At 45.8% G+C, this 20,886-nt stretch overlaps 1 protein-coding gene across 1 annotated transcript in view; it reads right to left on the bottom strand.

The window, feature by feature from the left end:
* dnah9 (dynein, axonemal, heavy chain 9) overlaps nt 1-20,886 on the bottom strand; it is a gene marked incomplete at both ends in the record, with an annotated part of 86,228 nt that overhangs the window by 22,286 nt on the left and 43,056 nt on the right. The window contains 18 exon segments of the mRNA XM_083686932.1: nt 1,677-1,799; nt 2,247-2,417; nt 2,909-3,049; nt 4,052-4,216; nt 8,629-8,833; nt 8,971-9,093; nt 9,543-9,778; nt 9,930-10,118; nt 11,259-11,378; nt 12,317-12,511; nt 13,230-13,460; nt 13,970-14,149; nt 14,268-14,348; nt 18,265-18,498; nt 18,617-18,642; nt 18,645-18,759; nt 18,761-18,778; nt 19,740-19,882. Coding sequence (XP_083543058.1) covers nt 1,677-1,799; nt 2,247-2,417; nt 2,909-3,049; nt 4,052-4,216; nt 8,629-8,833; nt 8,971-9,093; nt 9,543-9,778; nt 9,930-10,118; nt 11,259-11,378; nt 12,317-12,511; nt 13,230-13,460; nt 13,970-14,149; nt 14,268-14,348; nt 18,265-18,498; nt 18,617-18,642; nt 18,645-18,759; nt 18,761-18,778; nt 19,740-19,882 — 2,696 coding nt within the window.

The raw sequence follows: 20,886 nt of genomic DNA, 5'->3' as shown, positions 1-20,886 counted from the left end.
AACATCCTGTCAAGTTACCCCCCCCCACACACACACACTTTTGTACCAGTAAAGCACCATGGGACAGGGGCGAAGTGAGATGTAGGAACGCAGCTCAGAACCCTCCACTTCAACTCAGTTTAGTTCATTACCGATACCGCAGGCAGCTGGCCGTCTCTCCGTCAGTCAGGAGTCAGGAGAGCATCGTGTGGTCCCCCAGTGGGAGTCCTGCTCCGGCTTATATGATCAGGAGTGCCAGGCAATATCACAGGATCTCATCCCCATCCTAAAGCTCTCCAACTGATTATGTGGCCAAAATCTAATTAGAGGAACGTACAGTGAATGTCCCCAGTGGAGGAGTCAGGATGGTCCTGAACTTTAGGAAGGTTTTAAGTTAATACTGTAAAGGTTCTGTGTGTGTGTGTGTGTGTGTGTGTGTGTGTGTGTTTGGGGGGGCGGGGGAGGGGGGGGGGGGCGCTTTGAAATATGCATGAGGACGTGAGGCTTTGAGCGGAGCTGCCATTAAGGTTTAACTTGTGACTAAACTGATCTGACAGGAAGGGGGGACCTATGCTCTGAGCCCTCCACTGTGGGGCACAACACCAGACCTCGACTCCAGCGTGCCCTCGCCATGACGCTAAACAATGAGCATGGCCGACCTTCTAGAACAATCCCCCCCCCCCCCCCCCCCCCACCGTTAGACCCCGGTGAGGTCACACGGAGGGGGATGAACCCTCAGAGAGACAGTCACTTTAGAAACCGAAAAAAAAAAAAGGTTTTGGGAGAGTGAGGTTAGGTTCAATAATGTGCCTTTGGCATTTCAATTTCAACATGTTTTAGCTCTAATGGCCTATTGTCGTTGCGAAGACTTGACTGAACACGTTATGTTCTGCTCTATCCTCTGCAGATACAGCGGACATGTTGAAAACAGACTAAGTGCTGAAATAACGACCATGGGCAGGGGAGGCCGGTGGAGGTAGAAATCAGAGGACGGGCTCATTGTAATCCATGAAATGCAATGAGGAATGGTATCAAACACACATGTTTGATACCATTCGTCATTCCATTCCATGCATTACAATGAGCCCGTCCTCCGATTTCTACCTTCACCAGCCTCCCCCTGACAGGAGGATAGGGAGCCTCAGACAAATTATCGTGGTCCTCTGTGGCTCAGTTGGTAGAGCATGGTGCTAGCAAAGCTAAGGTTGTGGGCTCATTCCCTGCTGGGATCATATAAAAATTGTATGCAGTCACTGTAGCGTAAGTCGCTTTGGATAAAAGTGTAAAAGCTAAATGCATATATACTCTATATATAAATAACAACCCTAGTGGGTGGAGGTTGTTTTTTTTGTTGAGGGTTTGAATCAGATGCTTTAATGCTGGACTAGAAAATATGTCTTGCATATCCTTTATTTCTCCAGGCAGGGATGTGCACAGACTTGGAAGGACTTGGAAGGGCAAGCACTTTTTCCCAAAAAAGGGCACAACGTGAGTGGCAGGGTTCCTGATCTCATGTCATACTCTCCGCCATTGTCTCAATTCTCCTCACTTTTCTCTGAAGCGTACACTCGTTCACTCCCTTACATAAATTAGAAAGCACATTCTGACCAATTGGGAAATTCAACATGGGTTTGCAGGTTTGGGCGTGTCCCCTTAGTCTTTCCCAGGTCTGACACAGCCACTTCCTGGTTCCTCACCTTGATCCCGCCCCAGGAGTGGTTGGACAGGAAGTCCACAGGTGATGTCACTCCAGGCTGGACAGGGTACCGGAGCAGGAAGTCCAGCTCTGCAGGGTTGATCTCCTTGTTCATTAGCAGAATCTGGGTTTCAAATTAGATTAAAAAAGAATGATAATTACACCTTTAATTGGTCTGTCGTTTTTCTTTCAATGGCTTCTTTCAATCTCTTTTTTATGTCTTTTATACTTTTTTAAAACATTTTTTTATTTTTTTTATTTTTTTATGCTCTTTCATTTTTATCTATTTTATGTAAAGCACTTTGAATTGCCTCTGTGTATGAAATGTGCTATATAAATAAACTTGCCTTGGATAAGTTATGGCGGATTTACCTGGTTATAATGACCATTCAACCTTATCTTATTATCTTATCTTCAATCTGAAATCACTTAATGTTGAGCTAGGTGTGCTGCCCATATGGAAGTCACACACACACACACACACACACACACACACACACACACACACACACACACCCACGCACAGTAAGCTAGGTTAAGCTAAGCTAAGCTAGGTGTGCTGCCTGCTTACCTGGAAGACCAGCTGTGCAATGTATGTGAGCTTGTCACATTCGAACAGGCCCCTGGTAGTATACTGGAACACAGAGGAGGTGATGCTGTCTATGAGGTTAGTGACTCTCTGCTTCAGAACCTCGTCTGGCTGGGCCTTCAACACCGCCTTCTGGAACACCACACTGAACGCCTGGAACACAGGGATAGAACCAGTGTGCTATGAGCTGTGGTAAAACGTCTACGGAACTCTTAATATGCGCTGTGCAAAAACGTCTATCGGAATGTATTTCATTCAATTCAATACAGTAGGTCAAAAAAGTGGGTCTCCTCTACGGGTTTTTTTTCTTCTCCACTGCACAATTTCATTTGATTATATGAGATACGGCGGGGTCGTCCACCGGGGTGGCTACCTGCGGAGCTCTGTGTGATTGCAAACCGTACGTCACCCTGCCCCTCCTCGCTGCGCGCCGGGTGACAATATGAGATACATTATGCTCGGGCGTAACAGCATCAGGGAGCCACAAACACAATAAAAGCCGAGCAAAGAGCATAAACCACGGTGAGCAAATGGAAGGAAGAGGAGACGGAGAGATAATAAGAGAGCGGCGTGCGTAAAGAAGGGGCCTCGCCGGGGCCCCGTGTGACAGAGGAGAAACATGGCGTGTCGATAGACAGCCCTACCTTGAGAGAGAACTGGTACATGGGGTGGATTTTATTGAGGTCGTTCATTATGAAGTACAATAAGGAGGCGCGGGCAGCCGCCGGTCTGTAGTGCTCCCGGGCCTCATTGATTTTGGACTCTGTCACCTTGGCTTCTTTCACCTGCGATACAGACAGAGCAAATATAGATGCTGTGTACTGTACACACACACACACACAAAAGCAGGCACACACACACACACACACACACACACACACACACACACACACACACACACACACACACACACACAGGAACACACACAGGAACACAAGCTAACATACACACAGGACCATGTCAGTCCACTTAAGAATAGATAACCTTGAGTAGAACAAAAGACAATCCCCTCCATTGGGGCGAAGAGCCCATTCCAATTCAACAGTTTGAGCATGCATGTCTACAGTACTTAATACTGAAAATACCGATGTTGTTATGCTGTGGAAGAGAATTCATTTCATGTTCAACTATAGTAGAAAGCCTCTTACAGGTGTTCTTGAGTCTAACACGGCTCACTTGTTAAGGATTCACACACGGCTCACTTGTTAAGTGTTGTTTGTTCACATTGTGACAGGGGAAGCTGGTGGAGGTAGCAATCAGAGGACGGGCTCCTTGTAGTAATGCATGGAACGAAAGGAGGAATGGCATCAAACATCCTCCGATTTCTGCCTCTACCAGCCTCCCCTGCATTGTGGCCATGCTGAGATCTACAGGGAGCTCACACGGTACGTTCAGCAGTGTGCAGGGGCCTCTTCATTAGTGTCCTAACATCATGCAAACTCAAGGACACTCATGAGGGAGACTTAAGATTTTGGAGAGTGGACAGAATCAGCCATTACAGTGGAGATTTAAACTCATCTGAAATGGAGAGGGAGAGAGAGAGAGAGAGAGAGCGAGAGAGGGGGGGAGAGAGTGAGAGAGAGAAAGAGAGCGAGAGAGGGGGGAAAGAGAGAGGAGGGGAGAGAGTGAGAGAGAGAGAGAGAGACAGAGAGAGAGGGGGGGAGAGGGGGGAGAGAGAATGAGAGGGGGAAAGAACGAGAGGGGGGGCAGAGAGAGAGAGGCACAGAGACACAAGGACAAATAAAATAAAACAAATCAAATAAAGAACCATGTCTCTATAACGGTACCTTCTCTTCTATCTCGGCGGCGGTGCGCTTGGTCGTCTCCAGGTTTTCCACCAGCTCCGTGTCTCCCAGGAAGTCCCCCGAGGCGGAGGAGAGGCGCGACAGCAGGTTGTCCTCCAGGGTCTTCAGAGTGATCTTGAAACCATTCTGCTGCTTGGTCAGGTTAGACTAACACACACAGACAGGAGACACGAAGGACCAATGACTATGTACTGTATGTGAGTTAGACTGTACAATAGCCAAGTGCACATTTCCATCTTCAGGTGGATGCTAGCTGAAATGCTAGCTGGAATTCTATTATGATTCTATTCTATTGTGTTATGTTCTATTCTATCCTATCGTTTCTGCAGCTCAGACAGATACTGAGGGTAAATGGACACCAAGGTCAGTGGATTTGTTGACAGTTCTGCTTGACTATGTCAAAACTCAAAAGAGAAAGTGGAAACAATCAGAAACATCTGAAACACATCCTTGATTCAGGCCACTAATTAGCCTGCTGACGGTAAACACATAAATAGACATTAAAGGTGTAGGGGGCTTAATTCAGACCATGAATACTGGAAGGACACCTCAAAGGCAGAAGCAATCGATAGGGTCTGCATCGGCTATGTGGACACATGAAAGAGAGCTCTGGGGTGGATTAACCAGCATCCTCCTGGCTAAGGACATCAAACCCCTACCAGCCTCACCCCAGAGTCAGACAGGAGTGTCAATGAGGCAGGATCCACACGCTTTGATGGTGAACCAGACAAACACAAAGACACACAAACACGCACACACACACATAATGATGCGGGCCCGTCAGACAGACAGACAGACAGACAGACAGACAGACAGACAGACAAACAGAGACAAACACCTCCGGCGCTGGATTAAGGAGCATAACTCACACAGCACCATATGGAGACCAATGAACCTGTCCTGTTAAGCCTAAACTCTTGTTTTTCGCTCTCTTTGTTTTTAAGAATAACTCCAGTCTTCAACAAACTGACTCTTCAAAAGTGGCAACTAGACTAATTAGCACTGCAGCTGAGAGGCGATCAGAGAAGGAGCACACAAAGCAGAGGCCGTCTGTTCCTGGCTGTCCTTTACCTGGTTTGACCTGGAAAACTTCCACGCTGAGTCATTTTAGGACTTGGCTAAACACTGGCCTCAGTTCACTTTAGTATTTTCCGAATGACGGTTAAGGTTAGGGTTCAGGCAGGGCAAGCTGATCCTAGATCTGTGCGGACAGGACAACTTCTACCCTGAGGGGTCGTTTCACATCCCTGCTGAGTCCTGGCTATTGGAGCAGGTCAGAGGTCAGAGGTCATCTCTCTGCTCTTTGGCTGACTCTTTGTTCCCATGGTGCAGCTTGCATCAAAACAGGTCGATGGATTCTAGCGCCAGTGTTACATCTCATTCCGGGGGTCTTGATTTCCCTAACACATTAGTAATGGTCTGTATCACACTGAATCTCCCCATTCACACTCCCTCTTCTCTATTCACATCAGGGGAGGCTGGTGGAGGTCGAAATCGGAGGACAGGCTCACTGGAATGCATGGAACAGAAGGAGGAATGGTATCAAACAATGGTATCCTGCGATTTCTACCTCCACCAGCCTCCCCTGATTCACACTGACTTCCACTCATACTCCTAGACTAGGTTAATGACCTGCTGTGAGTCAGGGCTGAGGCTAATTACACCACGACACAAGACACACTTACTCCAGATCACCCTGGCGCTGCGGTCAGTTATTAAATTCATATTTTGTTCATAATTGCCCCTTTTTAAGGAATCATTTATTTCCCTTCCTGTAATAAAAGCTACTGTATGTCAGATATGTTTCAGACACTGTCTCATTTTAGGCAAGTTGCTAGGAGCTAAATACTTTGAGAAGCTAACACACACACACACACACAGGGATTGAAAGATGAGGTTCATTGAAAAGAAATGGTTGTATTTTTAAAAGATACGAAAGGTGTACAATAGGAGAAAAGTAGCTGATTAAAAAAGAGCTACCAAGTGAGTCACTGTCGCATCCCAACCTTGACCTTCCCCTCTCCGCCCTGACACATCCACATCATAACACCCCCAATTCAAATAATGAGTCTGTTATCATCAACCATTATCTCTCTGTTGGCAGATTGTATGTGTAATTACCCCAGAACTGGGAAAAACAAACAATTAACCAGTCAGCAGAAAGCCCTAATTGGGATTAAAATGAGATAATACATCTATCATTTCAGGAAAATGATTACAGAGCACCACAGAGCTGCCCTGTTAAGGTAATGTGGGAAGCAGAGCATTCTCCCTCTCATTAACCATGACCGTCTGCGTCAGAGCAGACACACACACGCACACACACGCGCGCACACACACGCGCGCACACACACGCGCACACACACACGCACACACACACCAAGACACACACGCACACACATGCACACACGTACACATACACTCAAAAGGTGAAGGAGGTAGTTAACGTCGTTAAGGGTTATTTGGGGGGGGTCCCACGTGCCCTCTCCAAAAACGGAGAGTTGACATTTGAAGCTTCTTAACTCGACTTTGCATGAGTTAAATGAGAGCTGTTGCACCCTGCTCTCATCCTATGGCTCAGTGACACCGCTAACTTCATTAAGGCTATAATGACACCAGGCAATTCACAAGACAATAAACAGGTACATCCAATTTGCAGAGTATAGTGATTGTTATCAATCAGCAGGAGGAAAAAAGGTGTTGTTTACGGTGAATACAAAGCAGTTTCTATCAACACAGCCAATGAATTCAATAGAGGGTGGATGCGATGGCAGGTGCTCAGGCTTTTTTTTCAACGCGTTTCCCCCCTCAACTTTCGGTGTTCATTAAAATGATAAGTGAGTTCCATATCAGTTATTTTTTTCTTCTTCTCCCATCACAGTGAAATGCTAATTAAACAAGCTTCATTAAATCACATTTCACTTCTCCGCTGAGGGGAAGGGGACAAGTGGATTAAAATAACTCTTTTGTTTGGAAGTGTGTGTGTGTGTGTGTGTGTGTGTGTGTGTGTGTGTGCACGTGTCTATTTGTGTGTTCAGTTAAAAAGAAGCTGATTTGACCGTAGATGAAAGCCTACAGGTCTGAATTAAACACTGCCTACAGAAGTCTAACGCAAACATGCAAGCAGAAATAATCAAAATGTAAATAGGAATCATTGTTAGCGTAAACCTCTCTGACCCGCTAACAGAGTTTTCAAATTATCGGAAAATTCTCATCTTTCAGAAAAAAACACTGCCGTCAGCCAAATGTGCTCTGTGTGTGAAGTTGGATTTCTGATTTCTCCCTGATTAGAGCCAGGGTAGAGCAGGAACAGGACTTAAAGCGGGGGGATGGTGGTGAGCGTGTCAGTGTCTTGTCTAATTGCACTGGTAGCGCTCCTAGCCATCCATTTCAAACAGCTGACACTAAAGGCTTCTCCGTCGTCCTCGTTGTCGTCGACGTGAGCATGTGGCATCATTAGCAGCCGAAGCTTTGATCAAGCCAATTTACACATAATTACCTCCCCTTAACATACCATAGAGTGGACCATTCTCTCTCTATATATATCATAACTCTCTCTGCTCATTATCTATAGCGTGATAGGCAAAGACGTAATGCTGCCGAGGGACTGGCTGTACCCAACACTGCACTGTAATGGAATGTACTGGAAAAGCCATTATCTCTGATGAGAAATGACAGCTAATCTTAATGATAGCCTTTGCTGATCAACAAAAGAAGTCAGACTATATAATGGACTGTATCTGTAGTTAGTCTACAATGCAGCTAACAGACAATGGACAAAGCGGATTGTCAGTTTAAAGTGAAAAGATTAAAAACTAACCACAGTTAAGAGTATAGCCTACCAGAAATGTGTGTGTGTGTGTGTGTGTGTGTGTGTGTGTGTGTGTGTGTGTGTGTGTGTGTGTGTGTGTGTGTGTGTGTGAGCGTGATTCCCTAAGTGAGGGACCCAAAGCCCTGCAATTATCATCCATCCACTTAGCATCTCGCTAATCAAAGCCGCTTGGCGATTGTTTTGAAATCAAAGAGCTCAAAGCTGAGGGCTCTAATGTTGCCTTTTATGTTGTTAAAAGACAGAGGGATGTTTTTTTGCGTCAGAACTATGTCATTAAAGTAGACATAATGTTGTGTGAAGCAGAGAGGCAAGACTGCAAAAACACCCTGACTCTTTTAAGTTTAGATTTTAATGACACCTGGGGAAAAGAGACTTGAGAAACTCCTGAACCTTTGAGAGTGTCTCTTCTGTGATGATACGTGATGAGCAGGCAAAAAAAACAACACAAACCACTGCTTTGAGTTTTGATCAAGCGGATGCCCTTAGCTTCTTAGAAATACTTGCTGGAGAGAGATTCATTAACCTACAGTATTCCCCAATGTTGCTTCTTCTCAGCAATCAAAGCTCTCCATATCACAGAGGCAACAAAGACCGAAGCTTCCTGGTTCTTGTCCAGAGTTATTTCTAACACCTGAGGGTGAGGCACAGCAGCCATTTTGTGCCAGAACTCTCACCAAATATCAACTATCATTGACTATGGTGTAACTGTGCCCTCCCTGCTCCTCACCTTGAGTTCCTCCAGGTCAGGCCTTTCCATGCTGACGACGGAGGCCAGCAGCTGGTCCTCCAGACCGTCCCTGGTCACGGTGAAGTTCATCAGGGTGCACTGGGCCTGCAGCTCAGGCTGGTAATGGGGGCTCGCCAGCTTGGTGTGAAGTATCAGACGGAAACTGGGGTTGTACTCACACTCCTTGTCCCCTATCTTGATGTACCTGAGGAGGGAGAGGAACAGGAGAGCTGTCAACAGTGTTTGTGTTAAACCCTGGGGTTGATTATGGGATTGGAAGTGGTAACATTTCAAAGTTGTATCCATTTTATCAGCTTGAAAGGGAAAGGGTTGAGGAGTCACCTTCCCTTCTTGATGGTTTCTCGTCCCAGCAGCGGCCCAAGAACAGGGTCTACTGTCTCCTCCAAGTTCTCAATGAGGACCACGTCACCTTCAGACAGAGCTCTCTCGATATTGTCCAGATACCTGCCAAGGACACACAGGGTCAGGGAGATGTAGAGTTTCTTTTGCATTGTTAAAGAAAGCTCCATTTGCACCCTCCAGAAACCTGAGAGTTGACATCATAAGACTGACATCATAAGACCCTCTCTCTGTGCTGTGGAGGAGGCACTTTGAGGAGTTACACACTTAGAAGAAAAGGGGTGTGAAAAGGTTCTTCATTCGTCCCTGTAGGCAGACTTTTTAAAAACCTTTTTGGGTTCCATTTAGAACCCTCTGTAAAAGGTGTTCAACATTACATGGAACCCAAAAGGGTTGTCAAAGGGTTCCCCTACTAACCCTAACCCTAAAGAAGACTTTTTTTTGTTATCCTAACTAGAACAATTATTTTCTAAATGTTTAGCTTGGCCCTTCAGTGTCCTCTCCATCCCCTCCATCTAAAGAGAGGTGCCGTCTTGGACAGCATACACACTCACCCTTTCTGTCCGATGCGGATGACGCGCAGGTTCTCTCCATATTTGTTTTTGATCCACTTCACGCCCTGTAGCTGGGGGTCGACCATGAGAGGCCAGCGCTGGCAGGAAGTTAGAATGGTGGCGTTCTCCGTGGACATCCTGTCAGCGGGCAAGCCCTCGTTCTGCCACGCTGCGATGTCAGCGTCGTCCATCAGCATGGTCAGAGGGTCAAGGTCAGGGGTCACTGGGATGGGCACCTGAGGTTGGGGGTGGATGGAGTGGGAGGGAGGAGGGCAGATGAGAGTGATAAATGGTGGATATCAGGTTTAAGACTGTGTGTGTGTGTGTGTGTGTGTGTGTCTTTGTGTGTTTACGTGTGTCCTTGTGTGAGAGAGAGAGAGTACCCACCTGGAGCTGGCTGAGGTAGGGTCTCCAGGTGTTGTCCATGAGCTGGAGCCGGTAGCGTTTGGTGAAGTAGCCCAGGTAGGAGACAAAGGCTGTGATGAGGAGGACATCACCACACAGGGTCCTCTCCTGCCTCCTGAAGCTCTCCACGGCCTCGGCCCAGCGCACGTTCTCTGACGCCAGACCACCCACCTGGGACACAAGACATCCCAGCAGGGATACAACATTAAATCAGGGATCCAAAAAACAGCACACAGAAATAGCACACTTGATTGACCACGACCAACCTTAGATATACTGGGCGAACCAGGCGTTTCCGATCCGGTCCGGCAGGCTTGTATTATACATAGTATCTCCCGGCACACTATAGAAACACACCTGTCCTAATGCTGCTGCTCATGCAGGAATGGGTGCAATTGTATATAAAGATATGGTGTAGAGTATGCAGACCACTGGAGACTGGTGGAGGTAGAAATCAGAGAACGGGCTCATTGTAATGCAGGGAATGGAATGAGGAATTGTGTTTGCGTGTTTGAGACCATTCCTCATTCCATTCCATTCATTACAATGAGCCCATTCTCTGGTTTCTACCTCCACCAGCTGATGCAGACAATGCTGTCAGTGAAGTGGAGGATTTGACTGGTTCTGAGGGCTTACAGTGCATCCCCTTAGCTGACAGACGAATGAATAAATGAGTGGCTTATGGATGTGTGTTGTGTCTAGTGTTGATTGTTTGTTGACTGTTATTATATTTACTGTCTGCTTTTATATGTGGTTCTTTGTATATCTTCTGCTGAAAATGAATGTCGCCTTGGGGATTAATAAAGTACTACTTTACTCTAGTCTACTCTACAGACAGAGTACAGTCAGTGACACCCTTACACAGGGCAACACCACTGATAATACGGTAACATCATTGGTCATTTGAATGCACAGCTGTTTATTCACTGATACACCTAGTCAACCATTTCCAGCAGTGATTACATTGTTGTTTGAAACTGATTGGACATGCTGAACACGTTCCTTGGTTTGTCTTGTATCTCCTTGTATCATCCTCTGGATAGTTTAGATTATCACACTCAGCTTCTCAGTTTGTTACTGTCTGCAGGGGATTTATCTATCTGCAGCTGATTGTGTGTGTGTGTGTGTGTGTGTGTGTGTGTGTGTGTATGTGTATGGGATGAAACCTTGATGACCTTGATGAAAAAAACTTTTGGAGCACTGGAGCATGAGGCTTTGTTTTCTTTTTCTTAGTGGTGTGTGTGTGTGTGTGTGTGTGTGTGTGTGTGTGTGTGTGTGTGTGTGTGTGAACCCCTGCCTTGGCCCACTTACCAGACGGTTGGCGAGGGAGATGGTGCGAGCCGTGGACTCTGCCTCCTGTTGGCACTTGAGTTTGTCTGCGGTGGCTTTCTCAAACTTGGCTGTTAGCTTGGCCAGGTTCTCATTAAGGTGCTGTCAAACACACACACACACACACACACACACACACACATACACACACACACACACACACACACACACACACACACACACACACACACACACACACACACACACACACACACACACACATACACACATACACACATACACACATACACACACACATACACATACACATACACACACATATACACACACACACAAAGAAAGCGATGGGGCTTGTTAAGATACAATAAAGAAAAAAAAAGCTTAAAAAAAACATTCCTTACATGACAGAGAACAAGCATTCTCACTCTGGAAGAAACAAACTTTGAGTTTCAGAAAGTTGGAGAAAAGTTATCAATGGATTTATTTGGCATATGGAAGCAATTAACAGCAAGGACAAAATGCGATTAATTGGTGGAGACGCAAACTGTAGGAACAGTATATTAGCTTGAGGACTTGTAATTCCCCTTGGCTCCAAACCAACTCCCTGCACACATGCTTTGGCTAAGGGCTGACTAACAAAGATGGGAAAAAGTGAATTCAGGAACTTATTAGCGCCCAAACTCTTAACGCTTCACAGTTGGACATTGGCAGGCAACGCTGTCATGACACACTGAGCAGAATGTGCAGACAGAGGCTTTTGCGAGAGGATCATAGTCTAGATATCAAATGCAAAGCATGTGTCACAACTAGTAACTATTATCTACTGTACAGCAGGGGAGGCTGGTGGAGGTAGACATCGGAGGACGGACGGGCTCATAGTAATGCATGTAACAGAATGAGGAATGATATCAAACACGTTCCATTCCATGCATTACAATGAGCCATTTCTCTACCAGCCTCCCCTGATCTACAGCTGTTCGGGTGGTGGCATTTTATATGAACCTTGTATCTAATTGGCTAAATAGTTGACTTAAATAAAAAAATAAAAAAAAAGCAGTGCCACAGTCCTGGCCACCTACGTTGATCTTAGCCTTGATGACGGTGAGTTTGTCCTGAGCTGCAGCCAGCTCCGCGTTGGCCTTGCTCAGTGCCTGTCTCTTGGGCTCCACCTCGCAGAACACCTGGTAGAACTTGACGATGTTTAGAACCCAGGAGCAGAGACCGGCGGCGGCCTGTGACTTGGAGGAGACCAGGTCAGGCTGGAACTCTGGGTCCTAAAGGTAGAGAGGTGTCAACTTCTGATGGTGGAAGTGGAGACTGGAGGAAGTAGAAATCGGAGGACGGGCTCATTGCAATGCATAGAAGGGAATGATGCATGGTGTCAAACACACGTGGCATTCCATTCCATGCATTACAATGAGCCCGTCCTCCGATTTCTACCCTGGGTCCTGTGTGGCTCAGTTGGTTGAGCATGATCCTAGCAACGCTAAGGCTATGGGTTCGATTCCTGTGGGACCGTATTTACAAAACATTGTGTGCATTCACTGATGTGGTCCTCTGTGGCTCAGTTGGTAGAGCATGGCGCTAACAACACTTAGGCTGTGGGTTTGATTCCTGCTGGGACCATATATACTGAGATGTATGCACTCACTGCAATGTAAGTCCCTTTGGATAAAAGCGTCAGCTAAATGGCATATATTATTATTATTATTACTGTAAAACACTTTGATAAAAGCATCTGCTAAATGGCTTATATATTATGTAACAATGATACTATACAGACCAATCCGTGGGCAGACCTTATTTCTGTACATGCACTAAAGAGCACTTAACCTGACAGTATAGAGTATTATTGTTTTAATATGAAATAAACAGTACTGTATGTCTATATGTAGTATGCATCTAAATTAAAACAATACACATTGATATGGGGATGTTATAACGAGATTTGACATCTGTATCGGCAATCATTTTGAGTCAGTACATTTTTACCTGCAGGTAAGGCTGTATGGCTTTCAGACAGGGTTCTGGAATGTTCTCCTTGTTGAAGTGGACCAGTGAGTCCAGGAAGGCGTCCACTTTGGCCATCATCACCTTGGCAGCCTTCCAGCTGCGGTCCTTAGGAACACGGCCGCCGGGCGCCATCAGGACCATGACCGCAGCAGTCACGTTGGTCACGGCGACCACGGGAGAGCCGAATGACTTCAGCTCTGTTAGGTTGTTCTGGAGGAAAGGAAAAGAAAGGCATGAAGGAATTAAAAAATAGAGGACAAATCTAAAAGGAATTTGACGAACTGCAGCTCTGTCAGGTCTGGAGGCAAAGCAGGATAAAGGAAAAGAGGAAACAAGTGAACTGGCTTTGAGAAGACAATAGGGATTTCTAATTAGGAGTCTTTAGAGAGCCGAGCTGTGATTGAACCGTCAGTTCTGCTTGTTTGAACACAGAACACTTCTAAAACACTGATGTGTTTCGGAAATCCCTCAGGTTTCTCATAAACCAATACAGGATAGCTGAATATTAAGTGACTGGGTATAATATACAAGTGCTTATGCAAACGTTTGGGCCCAAACCAGTAGTTCCAAATTGAATACTGGTGTCCTGAGGAGGATGTGGGTAGACATAACTCACCTTATTGAGTGTTGAGGGCCTCCTGTCAGTAGCCTCACCTTATTGAGAGTGTTGAGGTCTGGTGTATTGAGGGTGAAGGTGTATGTAGGCACAGTAGCCTCACCTTATTGAGAGTGTTGAGGGCCTCTTGGGCAGCTATGAGAGCAGGTTCTGCCTTGGTCAGGTCTGCTTCACAGTCTCTCTGTTTCCCAGTCACCACCACAGCAAAGGCCGCCACCTTCTCCTCCTCCTCATCTGCCACAGCCTTCTCCTTCGACACCTTCTCTGTTTCCACGCCAACCACCTAGAGTCAGCAGTCAATGACGATTATTGCTAATACGATTACAGATTGTGACTGTGTCATGTTTCATGTGTATTTTGTTGTCGACAAAACGAGTACTCTGTCTCGTCTGCAACTCTACCTGGATCAGCCTATCCGCATCCTCGTTCTTCTGCTTCAGCTCCACCTCCTGGGCAGCCAGCTTGGCCTTCAGATCATCCACCTATCAGACGAGAGAGGAGGAGGGGTCAGGGGTCAGGATTAGGCCAGGTAGGCTACAGTATACTGTATTTTAAAACTAAATCCTGTTTAAATATCTAGAAAATGCACCCTTCCTTCCTATATGGTCCTCGAGGTAAGCACTGATCTGTTTGTGATGGGATAGGTAAAGGTAAGGTTTTCATCTTATTACTTTAACCAATCCAACCCTTAGATCTTAGATTACTTCAAGGAAGCGAGGATGGAAAGATGAATTCAGAGTGTCACAGCAAAGATGGAGGCAGAGAGCAGGGCAACATATGTTTTGTGTATTCCATGAATGACATATGTGGTGTGAATCAGGGGAGGCTGGTGGAGGCAGAAATCGGAGGACGGGCTCAATCAGAGGACGGACATGCACATGTGTGTTGGATACCATAACTGATTCTGTTCAATGCATTACAATGAGCCCCGTCCTCTGATTTCTACCTCCACCAGCCTCCCCTGGTGTGAATGTAGGGGAAACCGACGACAGAGAGGAGAGTGGGTTCTTGTCAGACCACAGTATTTTTGTCCATTGTAGAAATCGTGTATTCAATCAACGTGCATATCATAGCCACTGATGAATGAGCCGTTTATCATCTAATTGAATCTCTCTCGTGGTTTTGAGAGGCAGTGGTTTGTTTTTGTTGTGTGTGTCTCATTGTTTTGATCTTATTAGTGATATTATCACAGACGAAGAACAATGACAACGTAATTGAAAAATAAAAATATCTCCAAAGCAACAACTGCCACAAAGAGGGTTGTTATGAAATGGCAGAGGGGAGCGGAGGAGATGGGTTTAGTAGGCCCAAACCATTTCTAAATAACCTTTCCCTCAGTATTAATCTATCATCCCTAACCTTTTGAATCATCGCATGAAAAGTAGCAATTTCATCAAAGCGGAAAGAGGGGAGAAAAATGGAAGAAAAACATGCATATCTACTGAGTAATTGAATAGCCTTAGGATCTAAAGCTGTTATCTCAGACACACACACACACACACAGATGCACGTATGCACACACACACACACACAGACGCATGCACGCACACACACTACACACACAAACACATCAAAACAACACACAGACAAATTAATCCCCAAACAAACCACTCATAATTCCCACAGAGTTGTACATTACTGTCTGACTTCATGAAAACGTTGCACAGGGGAAATAAAACAGACCGTTTTTTAGTTGTCTTTCAGCTAATTAACCAACATAATATAGGACCTGGGGGGTGTTGGGCGGAAGTAAACATCCCCTTTGTGTTGTGATGCCGGCGGAAAAAAAACCAAGAGAGCTATCAGAGTGATGGATCGGACGGAGGAGAGCCGGAGAGAGGGAGAGAGGGAGAGAGGGAGAGAGGGAGAGAGAGACGACTAATTGCTCGGAGACTCTGATGAGAAATAAACAGAGAAAATCTCTCTACAGTGTACAGCTGGACTGCTCTCTGTACCTGTGTATACCACACACATACACACACACACGCGTGCGCGCACAAGCATACACACACACACACACACACACACACACACACACACAAGCAGACACACACACACACACACGCACAAGCATACACACACACACACACGCATCCGCACACATGCACAACCATACACACACCCGCACAAGCATACGCGCACACACACACACACACACGCACACGCACACGCACACGCACACGCACAACTTAAACCTGATATATGACAACATCATCATCATTTTGATGATATAATGGAATGCAATGGTGGCATTTCTAGAGTAATATCTGTCCATTTGATACCGACATCCATTAATGTTATGCAGTATAGGGAGTATAGCCTTTGCATTTATATCACATGGTAATATCTTTTTTCAATCCTAGCTTATACAACATGTCGACGCAGGTATGACGTGTCTCCCCTGAAGCACAGGGGGCCATTGGTTCTGGATCTGGCTGTATGTGAGAGTTGAAGACATTCAGTCACCGTTTTCATTAATAACTCTTTAAAAGGTGAAAATGTAAATATGCTATGTTCTCTAATAGACCTTACCTCTACATAACCTGTAAACAAACACAAAGTAAAATAGGTATGTCAAGCCCAGTGCTTGGACACTAGATTTTAGAAACAGCTTTGCTTAGACCAACACAGCATTCATCACTGAACAGTCTTTATCTGGTCATTTGAATCCTTGATTGCGACCGATTTATCATGGCCATTTAGCACTATTTTAGAGCTCAGATCTACACTGTACATACTGGTCCTTCAATTAAAAAAGACATTTTATGTGCCAAGCCCTGTCATTGGTCCACTGATGAGGTTACTGCTCTCACATGGAAAGTTAAACGTGGGAAGGAGAGACAGCCACCTCCCCCAAGGGATTACTGTCAGAGAGGAGAGGAGAGGAGAGGAGAGGAGAGAGGTGTTTGTTCAGGTCTGAGCCACAGGGACTCAAAGCAGTGCTCACCCACTCAACTCTACTCTCACTGACACAGCCAGGCAGCTTCACGGTGAACATCGCTACAGCAGATAATGGAGAGCCACACACACACACACGCACGCACGCACACACGCACACACACACACGCACACACACACACACACACACACACACACACACACACACACACACACACACACACACACACACCAAACCCTCTTCCAAACAAATCCCCTGGTACCATCTCTGCCCCAGCCCACTCTCCTCATATTAAAACACTATTACTGCACAACTCACCACCCAATATGGCGGCACAGAATTTCAGAACAGCTGAATGGTAAAAAACAGCCTACTTGGATAGAACCGCCTTAATGTGTCCCTTTGGGACCAAGTGGGTGAGTGTTATTATCAGTCTGACGACCTCTGACTTATTGTATTGAGTGTGAATTTTACAGCAGAACACTGACTGTAAATGAATTGCATCAGGCTTGTCGGTGAGTGAACCCAACAACACATACAGTCCATTAGCGGAGGGTGCTTTGTATAGAGGGCCAGGGTTTACGCTGTAAGGAGGACCCCCCACACAATGAATGTACAGCAGCACAGTGCATGTGAGGGTCCAGACGCAGCTGCTGACGTCACAAGGCTAGGAGCTCCATTATAATTAGACCTTGGCTTGAGAATGGGATCTACTGCCTGCGTGTGTGTGTGTGTGTGTGTGTGTGTGTGTGTGTGTGTGTTTTGTTGCCATATGCATCTTCAATGTGAATAGTAAACATGTACAGTATGAAAAATATGAAATCTAATATGAGCCCAGCTCTTAATCTCATGAGCTCTGAGTTCATAAACAACGTACGAAAAGACGACTATACACAACAAAGGCCCTAAACAAAGCCAGATATACAGTTGGAATCTCTGGTAATGGTCGTGGTAATGTCTTTTATATCACATCATCATATGTTCTACTACAATGGTTATTATTATGGTGTGTGTTTTTCATCTAAATGTAAAGTGAGTTGTGATGACCCTGTGTACAAATACACTTTTAAACTCAAACAAACTTGAAACTTCAATATAGGTGAAGTGTGTGTGTGTGTGTGTGTGTGTGTGAGACAACCCATCCATGCTTGGTGGAGGTAGAGGAGAACAGGTAATAAATAATCCAATAGTGTTTAGGTGCAGCTGAAGTTGAGGTGGGGCTGGGCTTGTTGTGCAGCTTGATGTGTGGTTAAAGGGAGTCAAAGTAAACAGGCAAAGATGTTTAAGTAGTAGAAGTAGATACGTAGGTAAATCTCTCTCTCTCTCTCTCTCTCTCTCTCTCTCTCTCTCTCTCTCTCTCTCTCTCTCTCTCTCTCTCTCTCTCTCTCTCTCTCTCTCTCTCTCTCTCTCTCTCTCTCTCTCTCTCTCTCTCTCTCTCTCTCTCTCTCTCTCTCTCTCTCTCTCTCTCTCTCACATAGGTAGAGTAGGTGTAGGCTGACCTGAGCTGAGGTGCTGTTGAGTTTCTCCAGGCCGTTCTCCAGCCTTTCCATTTTGGTGGTGAGGTCCCGGCTCTTCTGGCCCAGCAAGCTGCGGTACAGTTTGATCTGCTCAAGGAAGGACTTGGGCGTGGTGTAGTTGTAGCGTCTCTCGTTGGCCAGGTACTCCTTAGACGTCTGGTTCACACTCACGTGGACGTACGCCATGAACTTGCTCACTGACTCCTTCACCTCCGGCTGAGAAGACACGGTTATGTCACATATGTTTGGGTTGTTATTGTAGTTAAAGACTTATATCCAAAAATGTGACTCATGTCTTGCTGTGTGTCTATGGGTGTGTGTGTGTGTTTATTACCTCGATGTTCTCCACCTCCTGTAGGATTTCAGGCTGACTGACTCTAGCGCCTCCTGTGGCCACTCATGGAACCAGTCAATTGCTGTACAGTTGACCACAGCAGGGAACTTCCTACTCCGCACCCGCAGCTTATTACCCACTGGGGGAGAAACACAGAGCCACCTACACACACACACACACACACACACACACACACACACACACACACACACACACACACACACACACACACACACACACACACACACACACACACACACACACAATGAAGGGTGCATAGTTGAGGTTTTGGATTGAAACATAGCCAAGGAGTGTGGGACTCACTAAGCCTCTATCGCACCAGGGGATAGCAGAGCACCATAGCACCATCAATGGCACCCCAGAGCTAAGCTTCCTACCCCCAGGGGGGGAAACACACAGCCACATGACCACACCTCCAAAGACCTAGGAGAGGGATGAAGCCTCTCAAAGCACAGGCCCATGGGATTACCCATCCATACACTCATCTATTCACTCCCAGGAAGCACAGTGCAGGCAGTGGGGAATCGCCCAATAACATCATCACAATGCTAATACAGTGGCACCACCACCCCCACCAATTCCCGAGCTGGCTTCCCCTGGGAGAACAGGGTAGATGTGGGTGGGATGACCTCATCAGATGGGGACACACTGACTGAGGTTTCTGTTCATGCCAGAACCAAGGCTGTTACATCAGCAGTGTTATCTATCGCCCTGGGTGAGACAGACCTTGGTGAAATATGGATTTGAGTTTATCTGAAAATTTTGTTGTGAACCTTGAATATGAATATCACTGCCTGAAGTGTCTGATGAATTGCAGTGTCGATCCACTACTAAATCAAAGATTGGATTAAAATTCGGATCAAAGTTTGTAGGTACACTCGTAAAAAAAAAAGAGTTTGAAGAACCCTTTTGGTCTAAGAGTGGTCCTGTTGATACAGCTACTGAAAGTAGGATGATAAGTGGATTGGATGAGGCATCTGGATGAGGCATCTGATTGCCTGAAATCTTAACTTCCAAGAAGTAGTATTTATTTATAAACTTTACAAAACCCGGAGAGATGATTCTTAGAGCCCCTACACTTATTTGAGCCCGGCTGTCTAACCTTGAGCTTCCTGCGAACGCGGTCGATGAAAAACTTCCAGCAGTTTTCCCTTGTGTCTATCATTCCCAACCCGCGGACCTCGTTCCTCATGCTCCCAATGATGTTCTCCACCTCATCATCCGGGAACAGATCAGGAATCTCACCTTGGGAGAAAAGAGTAAGATGTTTCATTCTAAAACAATTTTTCTATATTGATTTGCAATCATTTTTTGACAAGTTACTGTACATTAAAAAAAATGAAAAGGGAAAGCATATGTTTTAAAGTGGTGGATATAGCGTTTAGCTACAAAGCTCTTCAGATATTGATTTTTAAACTCAGTTTAGTTGCACATCTGATCTTGCATACGTGCCTAAAATGTAAGTTGTAGCGGTAGCTTGTAGCAGGGGCTGTGATAAGGCGAGGTGTCTCACCTCACATCACATTAAGATACCTGTACCGGTGTTGACAGGCCTGGGCCAGGACTGACTGGATGACTCATTTTACTGCACAACTCTGACCCAACAAAAGCATCTAAACTCTCTCTCACTGACTTAACCGAGAGACAGGCAGGTAGGTAACGCTATCCTCTGTGAATGGGTTTCCTTTTGTCCTCAGTTCTCTTATTGAGCATATGTGGTAGCCTTACATATACATATACACTCACCGAACACTTTATTAGGAACACCTGTACACCTTCTCATGGTGGAGGTGGTGTAATGGTGTGGGGAATGTTTTCTTGGCACACTTTGGGCCTGTTAATACCAATCAATCATCACTTGAATGCCACAGCCTATTTGAGTATTGTTGCTGACCTTGTGCATCCCTTCATGGCCACAATTTACCCATCTTCTAACGGCTACTTCCAGCGTGATAACGCACCATGTCACAAAGCAAAAGTCGTCTCAAACTGTTTTTAGGAACATGACAATTAGTTCAGTGTTCTTCAGTGGCCTTCCCAGTCACCGGATCTGAATCCAACAGAACACCTTTGGGATGTGGTAGAACGGGAGATTCACAGCTTGAAAGTGCACCTGAAAAATCTGCAGGAATTGCGTGATGCAACCATGTCATCATGGACCAGGATCTCAAAGGAATGTTTCCAACATCTTGTGGAATCAATGCCACGAAGAATTGAGGCTGTTTTGAGAGCAAAGGGAGACCCTACCC

This window comes from Argentina silus (assembly GCF_951799395.1).
Source record: "Argentina silus genome assembly, chromosome: 16".
NCBI classification, from domain to species: domain Eukaryota; kingdom Metazoa; phylum Chordata; class Actinopteri; order Argentiniformes; family Argentinidae; genus Argentina; species Argentina silus.
The sequence above is the reverse complement of the archived record's forward strand: the minus strand, read 5'-3'. Positions and strand labels throughout refer to the sequence as shown.